The 19,549-nt window shown below is 39.5% G+C and overlaps 1 protein-coding gene across 4 annotated transcripts in view; it reads right to left on the bottom strand.

Annotated features, from left to right (window-relative positions):
• Positions 1 to 19,549, bottom strand: part of RACGAP1 (Rac GTPase activating protein 1) — a 49,113-nt gene that overhangs the window by 5,040 nt on the left and 24,524 nt on the right. For 2 of the 4 annotated variants that reach the window (XM_032420541.1, XM_032420540.1), the window contains 9 exons: positions 14,368 to 14,456; positions 8,512 to 8,714; positions 7,354 to 7,490; positions 6,135 to 6,204; positions 4,139 to 4,192; positions 3,394 to 3,474; positions 2,657 to 2,783; positions 1,982 to 2,112; positions 1,176 to 1,340 (listed from right to left, as the gene is read on the bottom strand). In XM_032420541.1, coding sequence (XP_032276432.1) covers positions 1,176 to 1,340; positions 1,982 to 2,112; positions 2,657 to 2,783; positions 3,394 to 3,474; positions 4,139 to 4,192; positions 6,135 to 6,204; positions 7,354 to 7,490; positions 8,512 to 8,714; positions 14,368 to 14,452 — 1,053 coding nt within the window. In that variant the 5' untranslated portion in view covers positions 14,453 to 14,456. The remainder of the gene's footprint in view (positions 1 to 1,175; positions 1,341 to 1,981; positions 2,113 to 2,656; positions 2,784 to 3,393; positions 3,475 to 4,138; positions 4,193 to 6,134; positions 6,205 to 7,353; positions 7,491 to 8,511; positions 8,715 to 14,367; positions 14,457 to 19,549) is intronic. The other 2 variants (XM_032420542.1, XM_032420543.1) reach the window with 2 other exon arrangements.

Raw genomic sequence — 19,549 nt, 5'->3', positions numbered from 1 at the left:
AGACCAGCAAATCAAGACTAGTAGGAAGAACCATCTCCAAACTAATACTCAGGCTGGGACATCAGGTTTACTTTTAAACTCCTATTCCCAAACCATATATTAGAACAGAGACTCTCAGCTGTATTTTTCCTACAACCCCAACAGGACTGATCTATGGTCACATATACCACACTCTTGCATGAACAAGTAATAAGACCACTAGCTACAACTCTGCCCCTGCTTCTCCTCTCCTCAAGGGCCTCAGAAAGCAAGCAATAATGAGATTACAGGTATGGTCTTTAATATGAATTTATTATTCTAAAAAAGAAAACCTTTTTTACCCTTTAATTTTTCTTAGAAAAATTATTTAACACAACTCACAGTTGATCGGGACACCAACCTATCTGTAGAGGAGAACTCCATGGTTCTCTATCAGAGCAGAAAAAATTTGTAACCAATTACATGCACGAATAAGAACTGTTAAGATTAAAGAAAAGTAACATTTGATTTGCTAGGGGCTGGGTAGCAGCATAATCATTTTGTTCTGAATCTTGTTAATGTTATTCATACAATAAATAATTTCTTAATAGATTGAATCAGTTTTTAAAAATAAGCAATCGAATCTTAATAGCTTAGTATGGGATACCTCTAACATAAGAGGAAGTACATTCACAGATGAAATTATACGATGGCTGGGATTTGTTTCAAGGTAATTCACTGGACAGGGCCAGGAGGAGGACATGGGGGTACTGATAAATCAAGATTGGACATGAACTAGTAATCACAGAAGTTGAGTGATAGGAACCAGAGGTTAGTTATCCTAATCTACTTCTGTATATGTTTGGAATTTTACAAAACAAGAATAGGATGTGGAGCAGAAGGAAGAGCAGAGGAAGAAAGGAAGCGGAAGGGGGCGGGAGGAAGAAGGAAGGAAAGAAGGAAAGGGAGGGAGGGAGGATGAGTAGGGAAGAGGGGAGAGGGTGGAAGGAGGGAAGGGAAGAGAAGTCTGGTATAAAAAAGTTACTAAACAGACAAACCCAAGCAGGACTTGGCTGCAAGTTAACATTTTATCATTTCTCTTCATCATTTGTGGGAAAAACTATGCTTGGCATCACTAATTTTAGGATAAAAACTGACATTAAGCTTTGAAAAAGCTAAAGAAGCGGTAACACAAGGACGGCCCCCATAGGTTCTACCTCTCCAATCTTGACAGGCGTTCCTATTAGGGTAGGAATGCAGGGAAGGGGACAGCGGTCCCGACATTCTGGATGAGAGACCACACGACAGTCGCGACACTTCAGAGACAGCTTGCCAAATTTTATCCGCTTTCCACATGGAACACAAGATTCAGGTTTAATAACCTGAGGACAGAAATAACAGAGGGGTCTGAATTAGAAAATTATCATCATCAACAACCAGCATTTATTAAGCACTTAGGATGTGCCAAACAACTTCCTAATCCCTTTACAAATACTTGTGTAATTCTCACAATAGTCCTACAACACAGGTTTTGTTCTTTAAGCTAAGGAAACAGAAGCCAACGAGGCTGTGTAATTTGCATAAGGTCATCCAGCTGGAAGGGGGCAGTGTGCAGTAGTGGAAAGAACCTGTTGACAAAATCTCCATGTTAACTCTGCCACTTGCTGTCCTGTGGCTCAAACAAAGCAGTTAACTCTTCTGAGCCTCAGGTTGCTTGGTTTTTTATGAGGAAATCCAATGGGACAAAGGTAAAATGTGCTATATTTAAGCATACTATGTAAATACATATCACTAAAAAGCATAAACAACTGCTTCTGAAAAGCTGCTTTAATGTAATATTACTCACAGAATGGAAAGATATAGACCCTCTGTAACCAGCAGTCAGCCCTGAAGAGTAGAACTGAAAGGAGATCTGACATTTAACTTTCTAACACTAAGTTATTTAAATCTGTTCCCAGTATATATTATTTTCACAATAAAAAAATTAAGTGTGCCCAAAAGAAGAAAGAGCGATCTCATCTACCGTCTTAGAGACAAAGTCATGCAGGCGCATCCCTCCATTACTCTGTGGAGTGCTGGAACTGTCTGTCTCAGTTCTTGGCTCCAGCTGCCTATTGCTCAAGGTGGAGTCGCTATTCCAAGGTTGCAAAGTACCTAGAAAACAAGCAACTTTAAGCTTCTTAATATTTTGTTCCTTGTGAATTTTAACCCCGATTTTAATATAACTAGTAGACAACCAGTAATTTGTAACCATAATCAGAAGCGACAACAATGGCTATGCAGAAAAAATCATTTCAAGAATAATGAGTTATGGGGCACCTGGGTGGCTTAGTCGGTTGAGCATCCGACTCTTGGTTTCGGCTCAGGTCATGCTCTCATGGGTCCTGGGATCAAGGCCCGTATGGGCCCATGCTCATCGGGGAGTCTGCGTGAAGATCCTCTCCCTCTGCCCCTCCCTCTCTCTCCAATAAATAAATAAATATTAAAAAAAAAAAGAAAGAAAGAAAGAACATATTATGTGTGAGTGGCACAGGCCAGGCTAGCAATCCAAAGGTAGAGTATAATACAGTGCTCTGGCCTTCGGAAAGCAGGAGCAAGAAACTACCCACACTATCCAATCCCTGCCTCAAAGGGTTCTAAAAAGCCAAGTCTCCCGAAATTTCACCAGTTGTTTTACACAGGCGATTTAGCTACAAACCCAGTGGACCTGTTTTCCTTCGGCTTCTTGTCCAGTATGGCACAGTCTCAATTGTGGACACAGCTTCGATGGGCCCGCCATCATTGGGAACAGTCACTGTAGTTTTTGCAACTATGGATTCATTCCCCTGAAACAAAAGTAGAAATGAGGGAAGGACAAACATGTGAAACTAATTTCCCCTCCACTATACGGTAATTCTGGAGTGGTTGAAAAATTCCTGAATCTTGGTCAGGAACTACAGACCCAGCTCAAAAACACTCAGTTGAAACCTCATACTTTCGAACAGAAATATAGGTCACAGAGGCATACATACAAGCAACTAAGAAACAAATACAAAGCTGACAGTTGTTTACTCAATCAGAGTGATTCCATTCATATGGATGATAAGGATCCTATTATTACATAGAAAAACTCACCAAATCTCTCTCTCAAAATAACGTTGCAACGTTGACTCAGGATTCTATTTATTTAATTATTTATTTGAGACAGAGAGACAGAGAGAGTGCAAACAGGGGGAGGGGCAGAAGGGGAGGGAGAGGGATAAGGAGACTCCCCACTGAGCAAGGAGCCCAACGTGGGGCTTGACCCCAGAACCCCGAGATCATGACCTGAGCCAAAGTCAAATGCTTAACCGACTGAACCACCCAAGCACCCCTTGACTCAGGATTCTTCATGGCTGGGGCCACTAACCTCTGATGTGTTCACAACCACAATTCTCTTGGCCTGACTATTCTTACCTGGTCTACTGTGGAGCCAATGGAACGAGTCTTCTTTACAGGTCCAGGGGGACCATCAATGAACTGTCGGCTACTAGAGCGCTGGAAAGGAGACAAAGACCAAGGAGTTCAGTGCGAAACAGAAGTTCTGAAGCACGGAAAATAAAATTATTCCATTAGACAACTTGGGTGAAAGTCCTAGGTACCAGGGCTATGGTAAATAACAATATCCTCTCTCTCATTCTATTTCCACATGAAGCTTAAGTTGTACCAACACAAAAATGCCCTCAGTGCCCTAAAAGAAACAAACAAGCTTTGGAAAAATTTAGATGACAGCACCAGAAAGAGTCGAGCTGTAATCCTATCTAAGGACATGAAGTCTTTGGAAACATATTAAGTACCCTAAACAAGCACACACAGAGCTCTGCATATCCCATTATACACACATTTCATCTGAAAATTCTATTAGAGTACAAAAGTCCTGCATAAAAATTCCTATGACAACTCAAAACAAACTCAAGTATATCCTTTTCCACTCCATGAATGAACTAAGGCAGCCAGAACAGTGAAATAGGAAAGGTTCTGTCCTGAGTTACTACCCTGAGGATCGGCCATACCACCCCCCAGCATGAATTCATTTGTAATGGGTGTTTAACTATGGTTAGAGCAACATGTCAGGAATGCTGTATCATGGAAAATTTTCTAAAGAAAACTCCTTTATTGTAATTTTGTAAAAACAACAAAAACTAAACAAAACCATACGTACCCTCTTTTCTCTCTTCTTCAGTTTGAAAGTCTTTACCAAAGAAGAATCCCAATCCTGTTGACAATTACACTGCATTAATTTCTTTCTGTTATTAGGCCTCCCCTAAACCCTGTGCAAATAAATTTACAGAGAACTTTAAAGGCTTTTTGAGTCAGACTGCCTAACTTACAATTTGGGCAAAGGGGAAGGGAGGGTCTCAGGTGCTGTAGCTACAGAGCTATGGTAAGTTAACTTGCTTTCTTTCCAAAATTGAAGCTATTATAATAGAGTCAGGAGTCAATACCACAGAGGCAAGAAAAGGTTAGAGAATCAACTTCTGTCGTGATTATCTCCAGTGCCTGGTCCTTTATTTCTGACTATTTCTGTAATTAGTTGTAGAACTCACAGAATCTCAGGCACTATACTGATCGGGTTAGATGTCCTTCTTACTCTTAAGGGATTGCTATCTAATCAGACGTTCTGTACAATGTAGCCACTTAAAAAGTTCTAGTTCAGGTTTTACATTTCCCAAACATCCCTATTCCTTGGGCCCCAACAAAGACATTCACCACTGGAGAATTATGTTTTTTACCGTGGTCTAGTTTCACTTCACTTAGTTTAACCATTTACATTCATGTGATTTCCTTACTCCTAATAATCCCTGAAAACACAAAACCCAGAAACAGTAGTACATAGCAACTGGTAGCTTAGCTAAATGAAATCTAATCTCTCCAATTCCTGGTCACGTAATTTAATTTAGCTACTAATTATTTGATTCAGTTTGGGTTACAACAGATACACCATAAGTAGGTCTAGCTCCAAAATCAGCTATTAATATGTTCTAGTTTTATTATATATCCCAGACCTATTCATATCATTCCTTATTATTTATATCTATAAAATGGCAATGATTTCCCCAAACACTGATTTAGGACAGAACGCTCCTAGCCCATATAACAAGTAGTCATCACTTCTTTCACTATCAGAAAACCAACCACAAATAACCTCCTGATTTATTGCTTTGTTTGCTAGCTTTCGGCCAGTAAAACAGGCAAGATACACAAACCAATAAACCACCAGTCTCTGAACATCAAAGACTGAAATATCAAGAGATGACCTTTTATGCAGAAACACCACCATAAGTTAAGAAAAGGGTGCTGCCCCACAAAAGCAGGGTAACAAAGAGTTTAGACCAGTTAATCACTGTTGAACAAAGCATTATAGAGTGCCTGGAAACTTTGTCAGTCTTCTGGCTGAAGCTCTAGAGCACTGGTTTCCTTCTAATTGTGAAGTATGACTAAGTTTTCTTCAAGAACCAAACTAATTCTGAATAAGGCACAAGTCTATTCTCTCCAAGAGCAGCAAATAAACCCTGCCTGGGTAGAATCTTACTAAATTTTTTTTTTTATTGCTAGCTGGGGCTTTTGAATAAGCCAAGATACAGTCAATTAGTACATGTAGCTCACAGATCCATTAAATAAATTTAACCTCATACCAAATCCTGAATTCTATATTCTCACTTCCAGAAACTAAATATATAAGCCAGTCTCTTATAGCCTGTGTGGATTTTTATTTTAAAATGCTAGCACAGGGGCGCCTGAGTGGTGCAGTTGGTTAAGTGTTTGACTCTTGGTTTTGGCTCAGGTCGTGATCTCAGGTGCAGTTGGTTAAGTGTTTGACTCTTGGTTTTGGCTCAGGTCGTGATCTCAGGGTCTGAGATCGAGCCCTGCTGCATCCGGTTCCACTCTCAGTGCAGAGTCTGCTTAAAGACACTTTCTCCCTCTCCCGCTGCCCCTCCCCTACACCATGCGTTCTCTTTCTCTCTCTCTCTCATAAATAAGTAAAATCTTTAAAGAAATTAATCAATAAAATAAAATAAAATGCTAGCTCAGTATCTGTAACACATCAACTAATAAAACAGTAATAAAGGAATTCCAGAAGAGAGGACAAGAGAGAGATTCCTGAGGGAGCAGGGGTAAGAAAAATAGACAATTCTCAGAGATCAAACGTTTATTACCAGCGATTCGTCAGTCTTGTCAAAGCTGATATCTGATAAAATGGAACCAGATTCGTCAATAGTTGACAATCTAGATGAGAGAAACAACACAGTATTAGATACAGAAGACTCTGGAAAATAAAATGCATGAACGCTCAGAACAAGTCACAGTGGTCAGGTAACCACCAGCAATTTCATAGCAGTGCTTTCCTATGGCGACAACTACAAGTTCAAAGCCTAGTTGTGGTGGCTGCTTGCTATGGTTTCCATGGGAGAGCGTGGCTGTGCATGCATGAGGACACACGCAGCACAGCTGCTTTTTCGGCAAAGACCTCACAACAGCAGTTGAAAGTTACAGTCAGGGCGCCTGGGTGGCTCAGTTGGTTAAACAACTGCCTTCAGCTCAGGTCGTGATCCTGGAGTCCCAGGATCGAGTCCACGTCGGGCTCCCCACTCAGTGGGGAGTCTGCTTCTCCCTCTGACCCTCTCCCGTCTCATGCTCTTTCTCACTCTCTCTCTCTCAAATAAATAAATAAAAAAGAAAGTTACAACAGCATGGGTGCTACTCCCTGCTGAACAGGCTACTAAAAATTCACAGACAGAAGAGTAAAGTTTAATCTGATCCCAATTGTGGGTGCTTTCTACAAGAAAGAGTATTACCCAGCATTAGCTTTTGAAGAAATTAAGCCCATATATCTTCTCAGTTATAAAGATTCCCCATAAAACAACCAGGCAACAAAATAAATAGCTCGAAGAGTGCTGACCTTTCCCTACGTATTGTATTGGGGGTGTTAAATTCTAAGCCTGGTTGAGACTATTTTAAATAGTGATGCAGTGGAACCAAAATTATTGTCTGGTCTTGGCTCACAGAAGGCCTTCTAAACCAGAAGAGCTACAAGAGCTCTCTGGAGAGTAAACACTGAAAGTACTGCTGAACTGCCACTTTCACCTTTAGGTTTCTTAGCAATGAGTGGGATTAGTTATTGCTGTGCAGTTTAGCACCAACATCAAAATTTTACCCATGGTGAAACAACATCCTAAGGAAAGATCAAAAACAAAAGAAGATAAAAGAAATTGGGAGGCCCCTGTGCCTTTATTTCCCACCCACCCTTCCTCCAAAGTCTTTTTCCGCTTTATTCAGCACACATTCCAGAAGCAGCCTATTTAAGAGTTCAGATAGCAAGAACTTGTGACAGCTGCGTTGCTCGTGATCAGATAACAACAGATGCAGTTTCCCCACCTTTTGTTCCCAGCATTGCCGCTGGACGGCTGGCCTCTGTTGAGAAAAGCCAGAGCTGATTTTTGCTCCTCACTTAGTTGAATGCTACCAGATGTGTCACACATGAGCATCTCTCGAATCAGCTGAATCTGTCTTTCCTGCAGACCAAAGCAGAGTAAAACATCCTAACTAACCAGGAGAGAAACTTCACCTCAAATTTATGGGACGGGCAGACCAGAAGACATTAAAATACAGCATTATGCAAATGAGCCTTCAGGAAAGCTGCTACACCGATAGCATATTAATTCACATCAAGCCCAGATTGGGTCTCTGATTTCTGACTGGTAAAATGAACTCCATCCAGAATAGTGGGCTTTCTGCTACAAGACTTTTAGGTCAAGCTGGAAATCCAAGACAGTATTGCAGAATGAGAGTCCCAAAATAGATTTCGCTAGCAAAAACAATTTAGTGTCATTTTATCAGGACAATTATTGGCTTCCTCTATGGATCAAAGCAGCCACCCACCTTTCTAAATGGTGGAGCAAAATGCATTAAAATGGATACAAAGCTGTGACACACTGGAACCAGTCAATTTGAGCTTACTGAGGCATTTAACACTGTACCAAGATGGATTAGTGCCTCTTCATGAAGGCCTTCCTTTGTACCATGACCCATCCTGGTACATCAAAAATGATAGTGTTCCACGTTAGTCACATTGCTCAACTGACTGAATACATCTAGCCCCTGACCCTGAATGAGGAGCAGTAATGATGGAAAACCTTAGAGTTGTCTTGCCTGTATCAATAACAAAGTACTAGCTATTGACAAAAGGATGAGGCCATTCTGGGCAGCATAAGAGATAGCCAACATCTTGTGACAGACCAAGCACGCTAGGAATTCCCTGCCTAATTTTAATTCTTTAAATTCTCATCTGAAATCTAGTAAGTAATAGTTTCAAGTCTAAAAGAGAAAAAAAAATTTAAATTTCAGCCTATGAAGAGCAGGGTTCCTACGCTGCAATTTCAGCTCCAATCAAGGCCAACTTGTCAATGGATGGGTTGCTTTTAGTTCTTTAATGTGGAAGAAGAAACTGAGTATAACTGGCAGGTGGAAACATGACCAAATGATGCCGCCCCCTCCCCCCACTGCCACAGTTCTGGCGTACAGAACAATACACACCAGCTTTTCGCAGTCAGCCTCAGCTCGCTGTCTCCGTTTGATCTCGACATCCACCTGATTGCGTGCGTGCTTCAGTTTAACATCCAGAGCACTACGCTCAGTCTCTGCTTTCATCAAAAGATCCTTGTACTTCCCCAGCTCGTGGTCTGTTCTCTGCCACTTTCTACGGAAATCCTCAAAGTCCTTTGCCAACTGGATGAATTCTGAGGAAAGGGGGAAACTTCAATAATTCGAGCTCCAAACACAGTACTAATGCTCTAATGACTGAGTCCTCTAGTCAGTTTTCCTCCAAATATATAATTAAGGGACCAGCTAAACTCTAGACAAAGCCAGCTGAAAATAACCAGGAGCAGATCCTGGATATATGTTCATCACCCTGCATGACAGCTTTGTGGAGAGCAATTCCTGTTTCAATTGGCCACTTACTTTGGCTTAGCCAGTGGCATCTGCTATGGAATAAGTAACTCATTAGTCACCTGGCTCCAGATGTAATACCAACACTGAAAGCTCCTGAACAGAAGGCAATCAAAGGGGGATACCTTTGGGGCAGCTGTCGCGCACCAGGACAGTTACAGCTATAAAACAAAAACAGCCTCCTTTAGAGTCACGCATTGCTGTATCAGAGAGACGTTAAACAGCAAATTCAAATGTAACTGCTGTAATATGCTCCAGTAGATGTAGATTAATATTATAGATGTCTAGGCCTGCAATTCCATTCAACTATATAATTATACAAATATTGATTTGAAAGTAAAGAGCCAATTTGCTTGTGCTGTTTAACACTGCCCTAAAGGGTGTATAAACGTTTCAGTGGGAAAGACACAAGAAGAACAGATCATACTAACTTTGGGTGAGTCACTGATGGCGGAATATGGACTCTTTCCACATGTCTGCAGAGAGAGCACAGTGCCTCAAAGCATGATAACCCTGGTGGCGTTCACGCTTGCCACCTGCTATTGGCAAAGACTGTTCTACATTGCCTTCCTATTTTCTCGTTACCCTTGATCTATCTCTAGGCATCACTCCCCACCACCTTCATGGAGGAAGTTCCCAAGGTGTACATCTGCTGCTGGCCAAATTAACCCAGTTTACAGCTGAAACTAGGCCACAGGCACACAAAGCTAGCAGATTCTTGGGTAGTAAGGGCACTTTTCCTGTTTGAATTTAACCTAAGAGCATAGGAACAATGAATATAGCGCCCTTTTCAGTCTTAATAATTGGACTAAATTTCAAACTTACAAATTAGACTGCCAATTCAATCTAGAGAAAGCGTCTTACACAAAGGACACTTCAGTTTGTAACAAACAACAGGTTTTAGCAGAACAGGATATTATGACCTAGTTATCTTAGACAATGCAACTATCAAAGATAAATATATGGGGCGCCTGGGTGGCTCAGCTGGTTGGGCGACTGCCTTCGGCTCAGGTCATGATCCTGGAGTCCCAGGATCGAGTCCCGCATCGGGCTCCCTGCTCAGCAGGGAGTCTGCTTCTCCCTCTGACTCTCCCCCTCTCATGTACTCTCTCTCTCTCATGCTCTCTCTCAAATAAATAAATAAAATCTTAAAAAAAAAAAAGATAAATATATGTACACATATACATACATATATATATAGCTACAATTCAAATAGCTTTAAATAGTATGTTGGTTTTGTTAAGTTTAGAACACATAACTAAATTTTTTTCCTTCTTAATTTAAAGAAAAAGAGAATACATCCTTTTGCCAATTTAACTATTTCAACAATGTAGATTCACAAAAAATTTTTTTAAAGAGCTGGTTCTTAGCCATGTTCACTCTGGCAATTCATCAAGTACTACACTTATGATTTGTGTACTTTTCTGATGTATGTAATAGTACTTCAATTTCAAAAAAATAAAGAACAAGAAATATACTTTTCAACTACACGTCTAAAAACTTTCTAGCTCCACACTGTGGTCCATTAAATGTTTCTAAATATAGTGCTGCATACACACACAAATACCTGCTGAATTGAAAAACAATTTTGAGAATGAAAAGATTTCCATTGGACCTAATTTTGCTCATTTGTTTGTTCTTTAGGACACTCCTTTTTTAAAAAAAGATTTTATTTATTTATTTGAGAGAGAGAGAGAGAGAGAGAGAGAGAGAGAGAGAATGAGTGGGGGGAGGGGCAGAGGGAGAGGGAGAAGCAGACTCCATCCCAGGACCCTGAGATTATGACCTGAGCCACCCAGGCACCCCAAGGACACTCCTTCTTGATAAACCTTATTAAATTTGGGGTTTAATCCCTACTCATTGTTAATTGGCATATATTATAAGTCTAAGTGAATTGGACGATGGAACTCAAACCAAATAAAGTATCAGTTCATTTCCAGGAAAGAGTTCCTATTTTAATAGTATGAATGATTCAATTACTAGTTCAACTTGGTTTGTGTTAGACCAAAACCAGAACATTTGCATACCTAAGATATTACTTAGGAACATTTCTGTTATGAACTAAGTTTGCCAGGATGGGTCAAAATGGCACGTTAGATCACAGATCAGGAAAAATTCTGATATTGGAGATCAATAAACATGGCATTTTTTGGGTCAGTTTGTGAATCACAATTCCAACTTGGTACTAGCCCCTGTCATGAAGTACACGTTCAAAAGATGTATTAACTTCCTAGTTATGTATATATTAAACTATGAAATGCATCTATCAAAAAGGAATTAAGGGAAACTTCCTTAAAACAAATTGAGGATAATCTCTGATTCATTAAAAACAAAAGAGCAACAACAACAAAAAGGATTTGATTCATAGTTCAGCAAATAGATTAAAACCGTCCCAGAGGGGCGCCTGGGTGGCTCAGTTGGTTAAGCGACTGCCTTCAGCTCAGGTCATGATCCTGGAGTCTCGGGATCGAGTCCCACATCGTGCTCCCTGCTCAGCGGGGAGTCTGCTTCTCCCTCTGACCCTCCCTGCTCTCATGCTCTCTCTCCCTGTCATTCTCTCTCTCTAATAAATAAATAAATAAAAATCTTTAAAAAAAAAAAAAAAACCGTCCCAGAGATCTTGTTTTCTCAGCTCACTCCTCCTGGTGCCTTTGCACAGGCTCTTCCTTTGTTTTCCCCATCACTCTCTAAGCTTCTTAAGGGCAAGGGCGCTGTGTCTCTTTTATCTCCAGTGCCTTGTAGCACACAGTAGGCACTTAAATATTCATTGAACAAATAAATGAAGAATTGCTGTTCAGATCAAATTTAAACTCCAGGCATCCAAGCCCACCTCACCAGTCTATTCAAACTTACCTCCACCACTACACAATACCCTTTCTTGTCCCTGCTCCCAGAACAGACCCATGCTTATTTCTGCCTTCTCCCTTGTGATCAAGCTGTGTACTCCAAACAGAATGCTCTACCTACACTCTTCTTTATGTATCCATTCTAGTCCCATCTGTTCTATGAATCCTTTCCTAATCCGTTTGTTCCACATTACATTTTTCTATACTTCCCAAAAGCATATTATTTTGACCCTTGTATTATCTTCTGTTTCATAAGAAACCTATCTCTGAAACTTAAATACCATAATCTCCTTGAAGATAGGCACCAAGTCATATACACTGTAGTATCACCTACTGTACACAGCATTGTACCTACAACACACTAGCATTGTGTTGGTACACAATAGATACCTGATAAATATGAAGTTACATTTATTCCCAATTTACACACCAACGACATGAAAAAAAATTCAGGCAGCTCATGATAAAATAAGAATAGAAGATAAAAACAATGTAGACCAGGGAAATCAAAGATAAGTAGGTTATTACAGTCATTTTATTTGAATATTAACCTTCACTCTGATCTTTCAGGAATCTTGGACTTAGCTAAAAACAACAACAACATGAACAAACCTATACAAGAAGGAGAGAGAAAAATGAAGTGACCGATGAAAGACAAGAATAAAGAGTCAGGATACTTAACCATGGGAGGAATTCCTAGGATCAAAGAAGAGGACAGAGACTGAGGTGGTTGTATAAAGGAGATTCTAGAGTCTAGAAAACATGAAGCCACCCTATTTACTCAAAAGCCAACATTCCAAGTTAGGGATTTGGAGAGGGAGGCAAAACATACCTCTATTTTAGAACAGGAATCAATGGGAAGATAGAAATGTTTTTATAAAACAAGGATACCTGTAAAAATAAATATCTAACTTTTTCGGCATAATTACTTCCAAAGTATTTTCACAACTAACCAGTCTCTCATTTTTTATCCGCAAATGCTCACAGCACTCCCACAAAGATAAAGACACTTGAATTCCTATTTTACAGATGGAAACAAAGACACAGAAATGAGTTAAAAGCCAGCCCGAGTTATTGGGACTCCAAACCGCAGATTCCTTCCTCTGCCCCCATATCCTATCAGCTGCCTCCTCATAGAGACCTTATTATCACAGTCTCTTCTACCCATTTCCCCTTATTTCCCTCTTCACAAACCCCATTCTACTTAGGGCTCCTTCTGCCTCTTCCCTGAGCTATGGCAACCACATCCTCATCGGTCTCCTGGCCTCCCCCTCTGCCAGGGTCATCTTCCAAAAGCTCTGCTCTGATTATGCCACTCCCCCCTTACTCCTATTCCCCTCAAGCCCCACACCCGCTTGCCTCCACCCTAAATGCCCTCTTTCGTCTGTGTCTGTTGGGATCCTACCCTACATCTACGGCTCCACCCCACTTTCATCCATGAAGCCATTTAGTCAGTCATCCCTTTCCTTCAACTCAACATGTGCTAGAAGCTGTTTTAGGTTCTTGCTAAATATTTGCTGAATGAGCCTGAATTTTAAGATCTCTTATTCAATACTCTTCCCCACTGGGCTCCAAAGTAATCCATCTTCTGAGATGATGTGACCTCAAAGAGAAGCCTAATTAGTATGCCATCATGGTTACTGAGCTGGTTATCAGATGATAGGGTCATGCAACAGCTATTAAGAGAGAGAAAATAGAATATTGTTTTAAAAGGTAAGTGGATAAGAGCTACTAAAAACATCAAATAAAGAAAATGCTGAATGGCATAAGCAGGACACCATACTAAGTACTGTGAAAATCTATAAATGAATGAATGAATGAATGAATGAATAAATAAATAAATAAATAAATAAAGGTTAGAGACACAGTTCTTACATTACTTTTATACCAATGAGGCTGACTTAAGAGCAACGCTTACTAAATTAGGTATTAATGAAAATCTGAAATGGAAGATGATGGCAACCCAAAGAAAAGCTGATAAAAAATAATTCCTTAGATCACTTAAGTCAGGGCCATCAGTCCCCCTCCTTCTGCACTAATCTACTTCCCAGACCATCGTTCTATCACCACCTCCTTTTTCTCCCCAACTCTCTACCCAATTTCAATCCTTTCTTCCTAAGAATCAAATACGTGAAATAGGTGAAAGCAGATGAACAGTCCCTTCTTCAAATAGAAATTATGACATTTTTCTCCTCTTCAACTGAAAATGTTTTATAGCACAGAGGGAAAGCCCAGGATAAAAAATATAGACAACAACTACTCTAAAGAAAGAAGCAACATCCTTGGAACTTCAGATTTTACCCAGTTCTTGGTATGAAAGTGAAATTGGCAACTAATGCCAAGTATTCAATGGAAAGAGACTCTTGATAATGAAAGAAATCTGGGTACACCCACTTAAGAACAACTATAGGAAAAAAGCGACCAGTTAGAATGAGTGTCCATTAAGCTCTGACCATGGATAAGTGACCATCATTTTCCTTTTAGGAAGCCCAAATGAAAAACAATTTTTAAGATTGGAGCACACTTCAGCTTTGCAGAAAACCCAAATCTGAAATCTGTTTTTTCTCTTCACACAGGCCAGCTCAGGATGACTTACGGAGTTCATTTCCTTCACTGAGAATCTCCACCCGGCGTGCAAGCTGCTCAAACAGATTCCGCAAATTCAGCATCGTCGTATCCATCTTTCTGCCAAGAAATCAAATATACATTAGGGGTCCTGCCTTCTCCCCCAGACAAAAGATTCGGTAGCAATCCAATATAGCCATCAGTGACTAACATCTGGACTCTTCCATTTGTAGCTACCATTATAAGGATCTCAAGCCAACAATCAGTGTTTTGTATGATCTTTATTATAAAAACAAAGTTGGAATGTTTAACATTCATTTGAAAATCAGAAAAGCACTTCAGACCTCCAAATATAACATCCCCTTCCTGCCTACTTCTTTTCCTCCACTCTGCAATCACTCTGGAGCTGTGAGGAAAGCAATTAAGGACAAGCATGTCAGTTGATTACTAGGTGACCAACTATAAAATGTGGCTCTTAGTCTATTGATTAATATGCTTTTGCCACTTTAATCCTTCTGGACTTTGAAGACCTTCAACGTTAACTTAAAAGGTTTATTTTTAATTTCATTTTTAGCTAGTACCCCTATTGCAACTGCCTTTGAAAACGCAGGACATGGTCAGCACATTTCCTACCAACGGCTCAGATGACGTCACACGAGTGATTAAGTGAGGAAAGCGCCAGCTCAGCAGCACAAGAATTATTTCTGTAATGCAGGGCTCTCTGTTGGACTGTGTGCAGGGACTATGTCTAATAAATTTATACTAAGTATAGGCAAAGGATTATGTTGTACCACATTCTGGCGTCAAGGAGACAATACCCCACCTTCACAGTTAGAAGGGCAAAGTAAAAAAATCATTTGCTACTGTGTTCTGTGAAGTGAATTTCAGGCTTCATATTTCCCCCCAAAGACCTGCTGATATTACATTAAAAACGGTGTCCTTACAGACAGTTCTGTTCTGAATAGACTTTAACTGGAAACACTTTGAGGAAATAAGGTCTTCATTTAACAATCAAGAAAAAAAGACATCAACTGGACGTTACAAAAATTATCAAGGAAATGAAATAAAAAATAAATTTCATTTGAAAATTGAACATCCTTAGAAATACCATTAAAGGATTCTTGTGTTTCTCCAAATCACCCTTCAACATTCTGGTCTAGGTCCTTATTTCATGCATCTAAATAAAATTTTAAGAACTCTTTTATGGGGGCACCTGGGTGGCTCAGGTCATGATCCCAGGGTCCGTCCCGGGATGGAGCCCAGCATCAGGCTCCCTGCTCAGCAGGGAGTCCGCTTCTCCCTCTCCCTCTGCCTGCAGCTCTGCCTGTTTGTGTGCTCTCTCTGTGTCAAATAAATAAAATCTTTAAAAAAAAAAAAAAAAAGAAAGAAAAAATAACTCTTTTATGAAGGTTTAGTGATTTTACAATGTCTGTAAGATTGTGCCATAAGCTATGAGGGTAAAAAACGAAAAACAAAAAAACCCACAAAGGACAAAGGGATATATAAACATAAAGATATTTTCTACTAAATGCTACAGAGTTATTCATTTGCACTCAAATGATGATTGGTCTAATAGCCAAAAAGCTTTCAATTCCAAACTTGGAGGCAACATATACCTGAATCAGAGCCGGAAACCAAGATTTTCAAATGGCAATGTATCTGTTCCAAGCTACATAATCACAGCAAGCTGCTAAGCAACCAGACTAACAAATTTATTACAAAGATCTTTCTCTAAACTAAGAACAAAACTAAAAGAATAGCATGAAAACTGGCAGGAAGAGATCTGGAAGCCGTGGAGATGCCCATGGATTTAACAGTATGACAAAACAGGCACATATACCCAGTGCTACAGGGCAGGAGCAGGGCATTCAGTAGTTTATTCAAATGATGATTTCCTTTGGCTCCAGTAAAAATGGGAAGAGACTGATCAACTTTAATGTAGGGCACTGATTTTCATTATCTCAGCAGTCATCTATACATTCTGAGACTAAGACAGTGAACTCTGCACATAGGAAAACTTCTAACTGCCCAAGAATGCAGAAAAGGAAGATTTCACAGTGCAACTAGAGTATTAAAAAACTGGTTGTTAAAAAAAAAAAAAAATCAGAAGGTTTGTTTTAAATGACAATACAACAGGTTGTATTTGTCCCCTTTAAAAGAAATCCTCACATTTTCTCAAGTTCCTCTAACCCACTATTCTTCTCGCCTATGTTCTTTGTGTATATCACTCCCTAGAGTGAGGGTTGTGGGGAGGTACGCTCTTGAAAACACAACCAGATTCCTAAAAAGACTAAAGACACAGAGAACCTACCTGGGGACATCTCTTCATCGTAGTAACAGTTATCTCATACAACTACCTCCATCTACAAACATGCCTGGTACCCAGGAGGCAGCTGTTTAACTGAACTGCCAGTGCTCTGCTATAAAACAACAGAGGTAACCTTCAACTGTCAGACCATCAGACTCTCCAGATTTAGAGTTTTAGGAAGGGTTTATGGATTTTTTTCTATTCTTCCCTCTCGACACCAGATATTCCCTAAAATTCAATCCTCCAATCTCTCGAAGAACTTATCAAACTATCCCATGTTAGTCATTACAGCTCTCCAGATGATCACCCATCCTTCTCCAGCCTCTCTCCTAACTGCAGTCCTATAGCTCTTAATTTGCTTGGGATGCCCTGGAGGTGAAGCTTGATTCAGAGACTTTGTTCTATATCAGCAACTACTCTACCCACTGACCTACTCCACCAACTCCCAATTTTGATTTCCTTATTATTCACTCAGTTCCAAACCTCAGGACCACCTTAAGTTACTCCCTTTCTGACAAGTATGATCACCATACCCATGGACTCTTCTCTCATGTTCTACCCTATATCCCAGGTAGACTGTACATGTGAGAGGAGAAACCTTACCTTTGGCACTACTGTATTACACACACACATACACACACACTCAATATTTAAAAATAAATAATTGATAGGGGTGCCTCGCTGGCTCAGTCAGTAAAGCGTGCTACTCTTGATCTCAGGGTCATGAGTGGGAGCCCTATGTTGGGCGTAGAGTTTACTAAATAAATAAATAAATAAATAATAAAAGAAAATCAGAGAACACATACACACACCCATGAGTCTACTGTCAAAAGAATTTCTATTCTTCCTGAACATCAATGTGTAATATAGATGAAAACTGAAACAACAGTTTAAAAAAGGCGTGGCTTGGACAGAAGCCCTGGGATAAAGTTTTAGTTCTTCTATTTGCTAGTATAACCTGGGGTAAGTCAAATTCTGAGACTCATTTAGAAGTGGGAACAATAACATTTGGCCTATTGACCTCACAGAATAGCATCAATTCACTTAGGTAAGTTTTATAATGTATAAATTGAACCTTACTATAGGGTATTATAGTGAGTATGACATTTTTTTTGTTTTCTGTTTTGGTCTGATAGTTGTTATTTACATCCTACCACAGTGATTACCAAATCATAGCTGGAACCCAGACCAAGAAGAATGGAGAAGACAGCAAAATTTGACCAGGTCTAGGCTCTTTAGCAAGCTGTCTTACATTGAGGCTTGTAGCATCTGAAAATAGCTTTTCCTCTAACACAGGTTTACTTAGGGTAATCCAAAAACGGCACTAGCAAAATATAATCCTCTTCTCTTTATATGCCAGGGGACCATGTATTTTTATTAATGTTCTATAGAAGTGACATTCAGGAATTATTTATAGATGACAAAAATATCTTTCTGCATCAGTACTAACTCTGATATCTCTGCCAAATTGTAACTCAAAAAGCTAAAATTTACTCATCCTATTCAATGTCAATTAAAAATGATGTTAATTTTCCTGTTGGGTCACATTTTCACCCACATGAACACTCCTTTATTTCTCCCCCTTTATTATTTAGCTCTGTAGCTAGGAGATACACTTATGTGAAAGGAAACAAAAACAAAGTCATATTGTAGTACATTGCTTTGTAGCTGTAAAACAGCTGTCACTTTTCACTATAGAGGCAGCTGCCTTTTGGGAAAGCTGAAATGATCCCTGTGTGTAGCAAGGAAATCAGTTTGTGGAGCACTTTAAACAAAAAGGTGCTAGAGAATCTCAGCTGTTATTGATGAGAAGCCCCAGAGGTGGAGAAGTCACTATGTTACAGATTCCCAATCTGTGAGTATCCCTGAGGGAGCAATTTCACATCACCAGGAAAGAGTCTCAGCTTGATGTGATTGCTTTGAGTCCCCAATTTAATTTCAATCACCCAGCCAAGAGACAGACATCATCCTTCAGAATAACAGATTATTACAGATCTTAACTGCAGAGTATCCTGGGAAAAGTCTCTATCCTCTTCTTCCTCCTAGAAACAACATTATTAAGAGACCTATACATCACATTTTAGATCCACCAAGGGTGTTAAATATTGTAAGACAAAGCAATGGAAGGTTGTCTGAGTTTTTCAGGAAAGAGTTTTAATGAAAAACATTCTCACAAACATTACTAAATCTGGAGATTCCCAAGAATTCAGCAATACAGGTTTCCCACTGCCAAAGAAAACCATTTCCTAAGAAAGTCTCAATACTACAAGATTCTTTCATATGAAAGCATTTCAGAGCAATTCTTTTTCCCAAATGTCCAGCTTCTGCTTTACTGTATAAGAAGCCTCTATACAACTGGCAGACAGAAGGAATATCTTGAAACCAAATGTTATGAACAAATGAATTGCAGAAAGAGTAAACAGAATGTTCTCAGTCCAACGTGAATGAAGACTAAAATAAAAAGACGAGTTGAATTATTATTTCTCAGAAAATTATTACCAGTTTAGTATACTAAGGTCTCTTTTTTTACTTCCTATTCTGTGGATTCTTCCCATTCTGCAGTGTTCCATTCTTCAAGGTCTGGTGTCTTACCAATTCACTAAAACATTCCCTAACAGTTTCAGTCCAAAATTATTATCTCTATTATTGATAACATTCATTTGGCAGATATAAAACACTGCTTCAACTGTGACTTTTCTAAGTTCAAAAAAATTAATTTTTTTAATCGTGAAAGTTACATGCATCTCCTTAACTAATCTTTGCCCATTATATACTCATATCTCATAATATTGCAATCATAGATTGATATAACTTTGTGTTTTGCTTTTCTCCATCATGTTTCCATTAAGTTACAAAAAGTTGATTAGCGGTTATTTAACGATCCTCTTCTTTGGATATTAATGTA

The sequence above is a fragment of the Phoca vitulina genome, unplaced genomic scaffold, assembly GCF_004348235.1.
Source record: "Phoca vitulina isolate PV1807 unplaced genomic scaffold, GSC_HSeal_1.0 scaffold23, whole genome shotgun sequence".
Classification (NCBI taxonomy): Eukaryota; Metazoa; Chordata; class Mammalia; order Carnivora; family Phocidae; genus Phoca; species Phoca vitulina.
The sequence above is the reverse complement of the archived record's forward strand: the minus strand, read 5'-3'. Positions and strand labels throughout refer to the sequence as shown.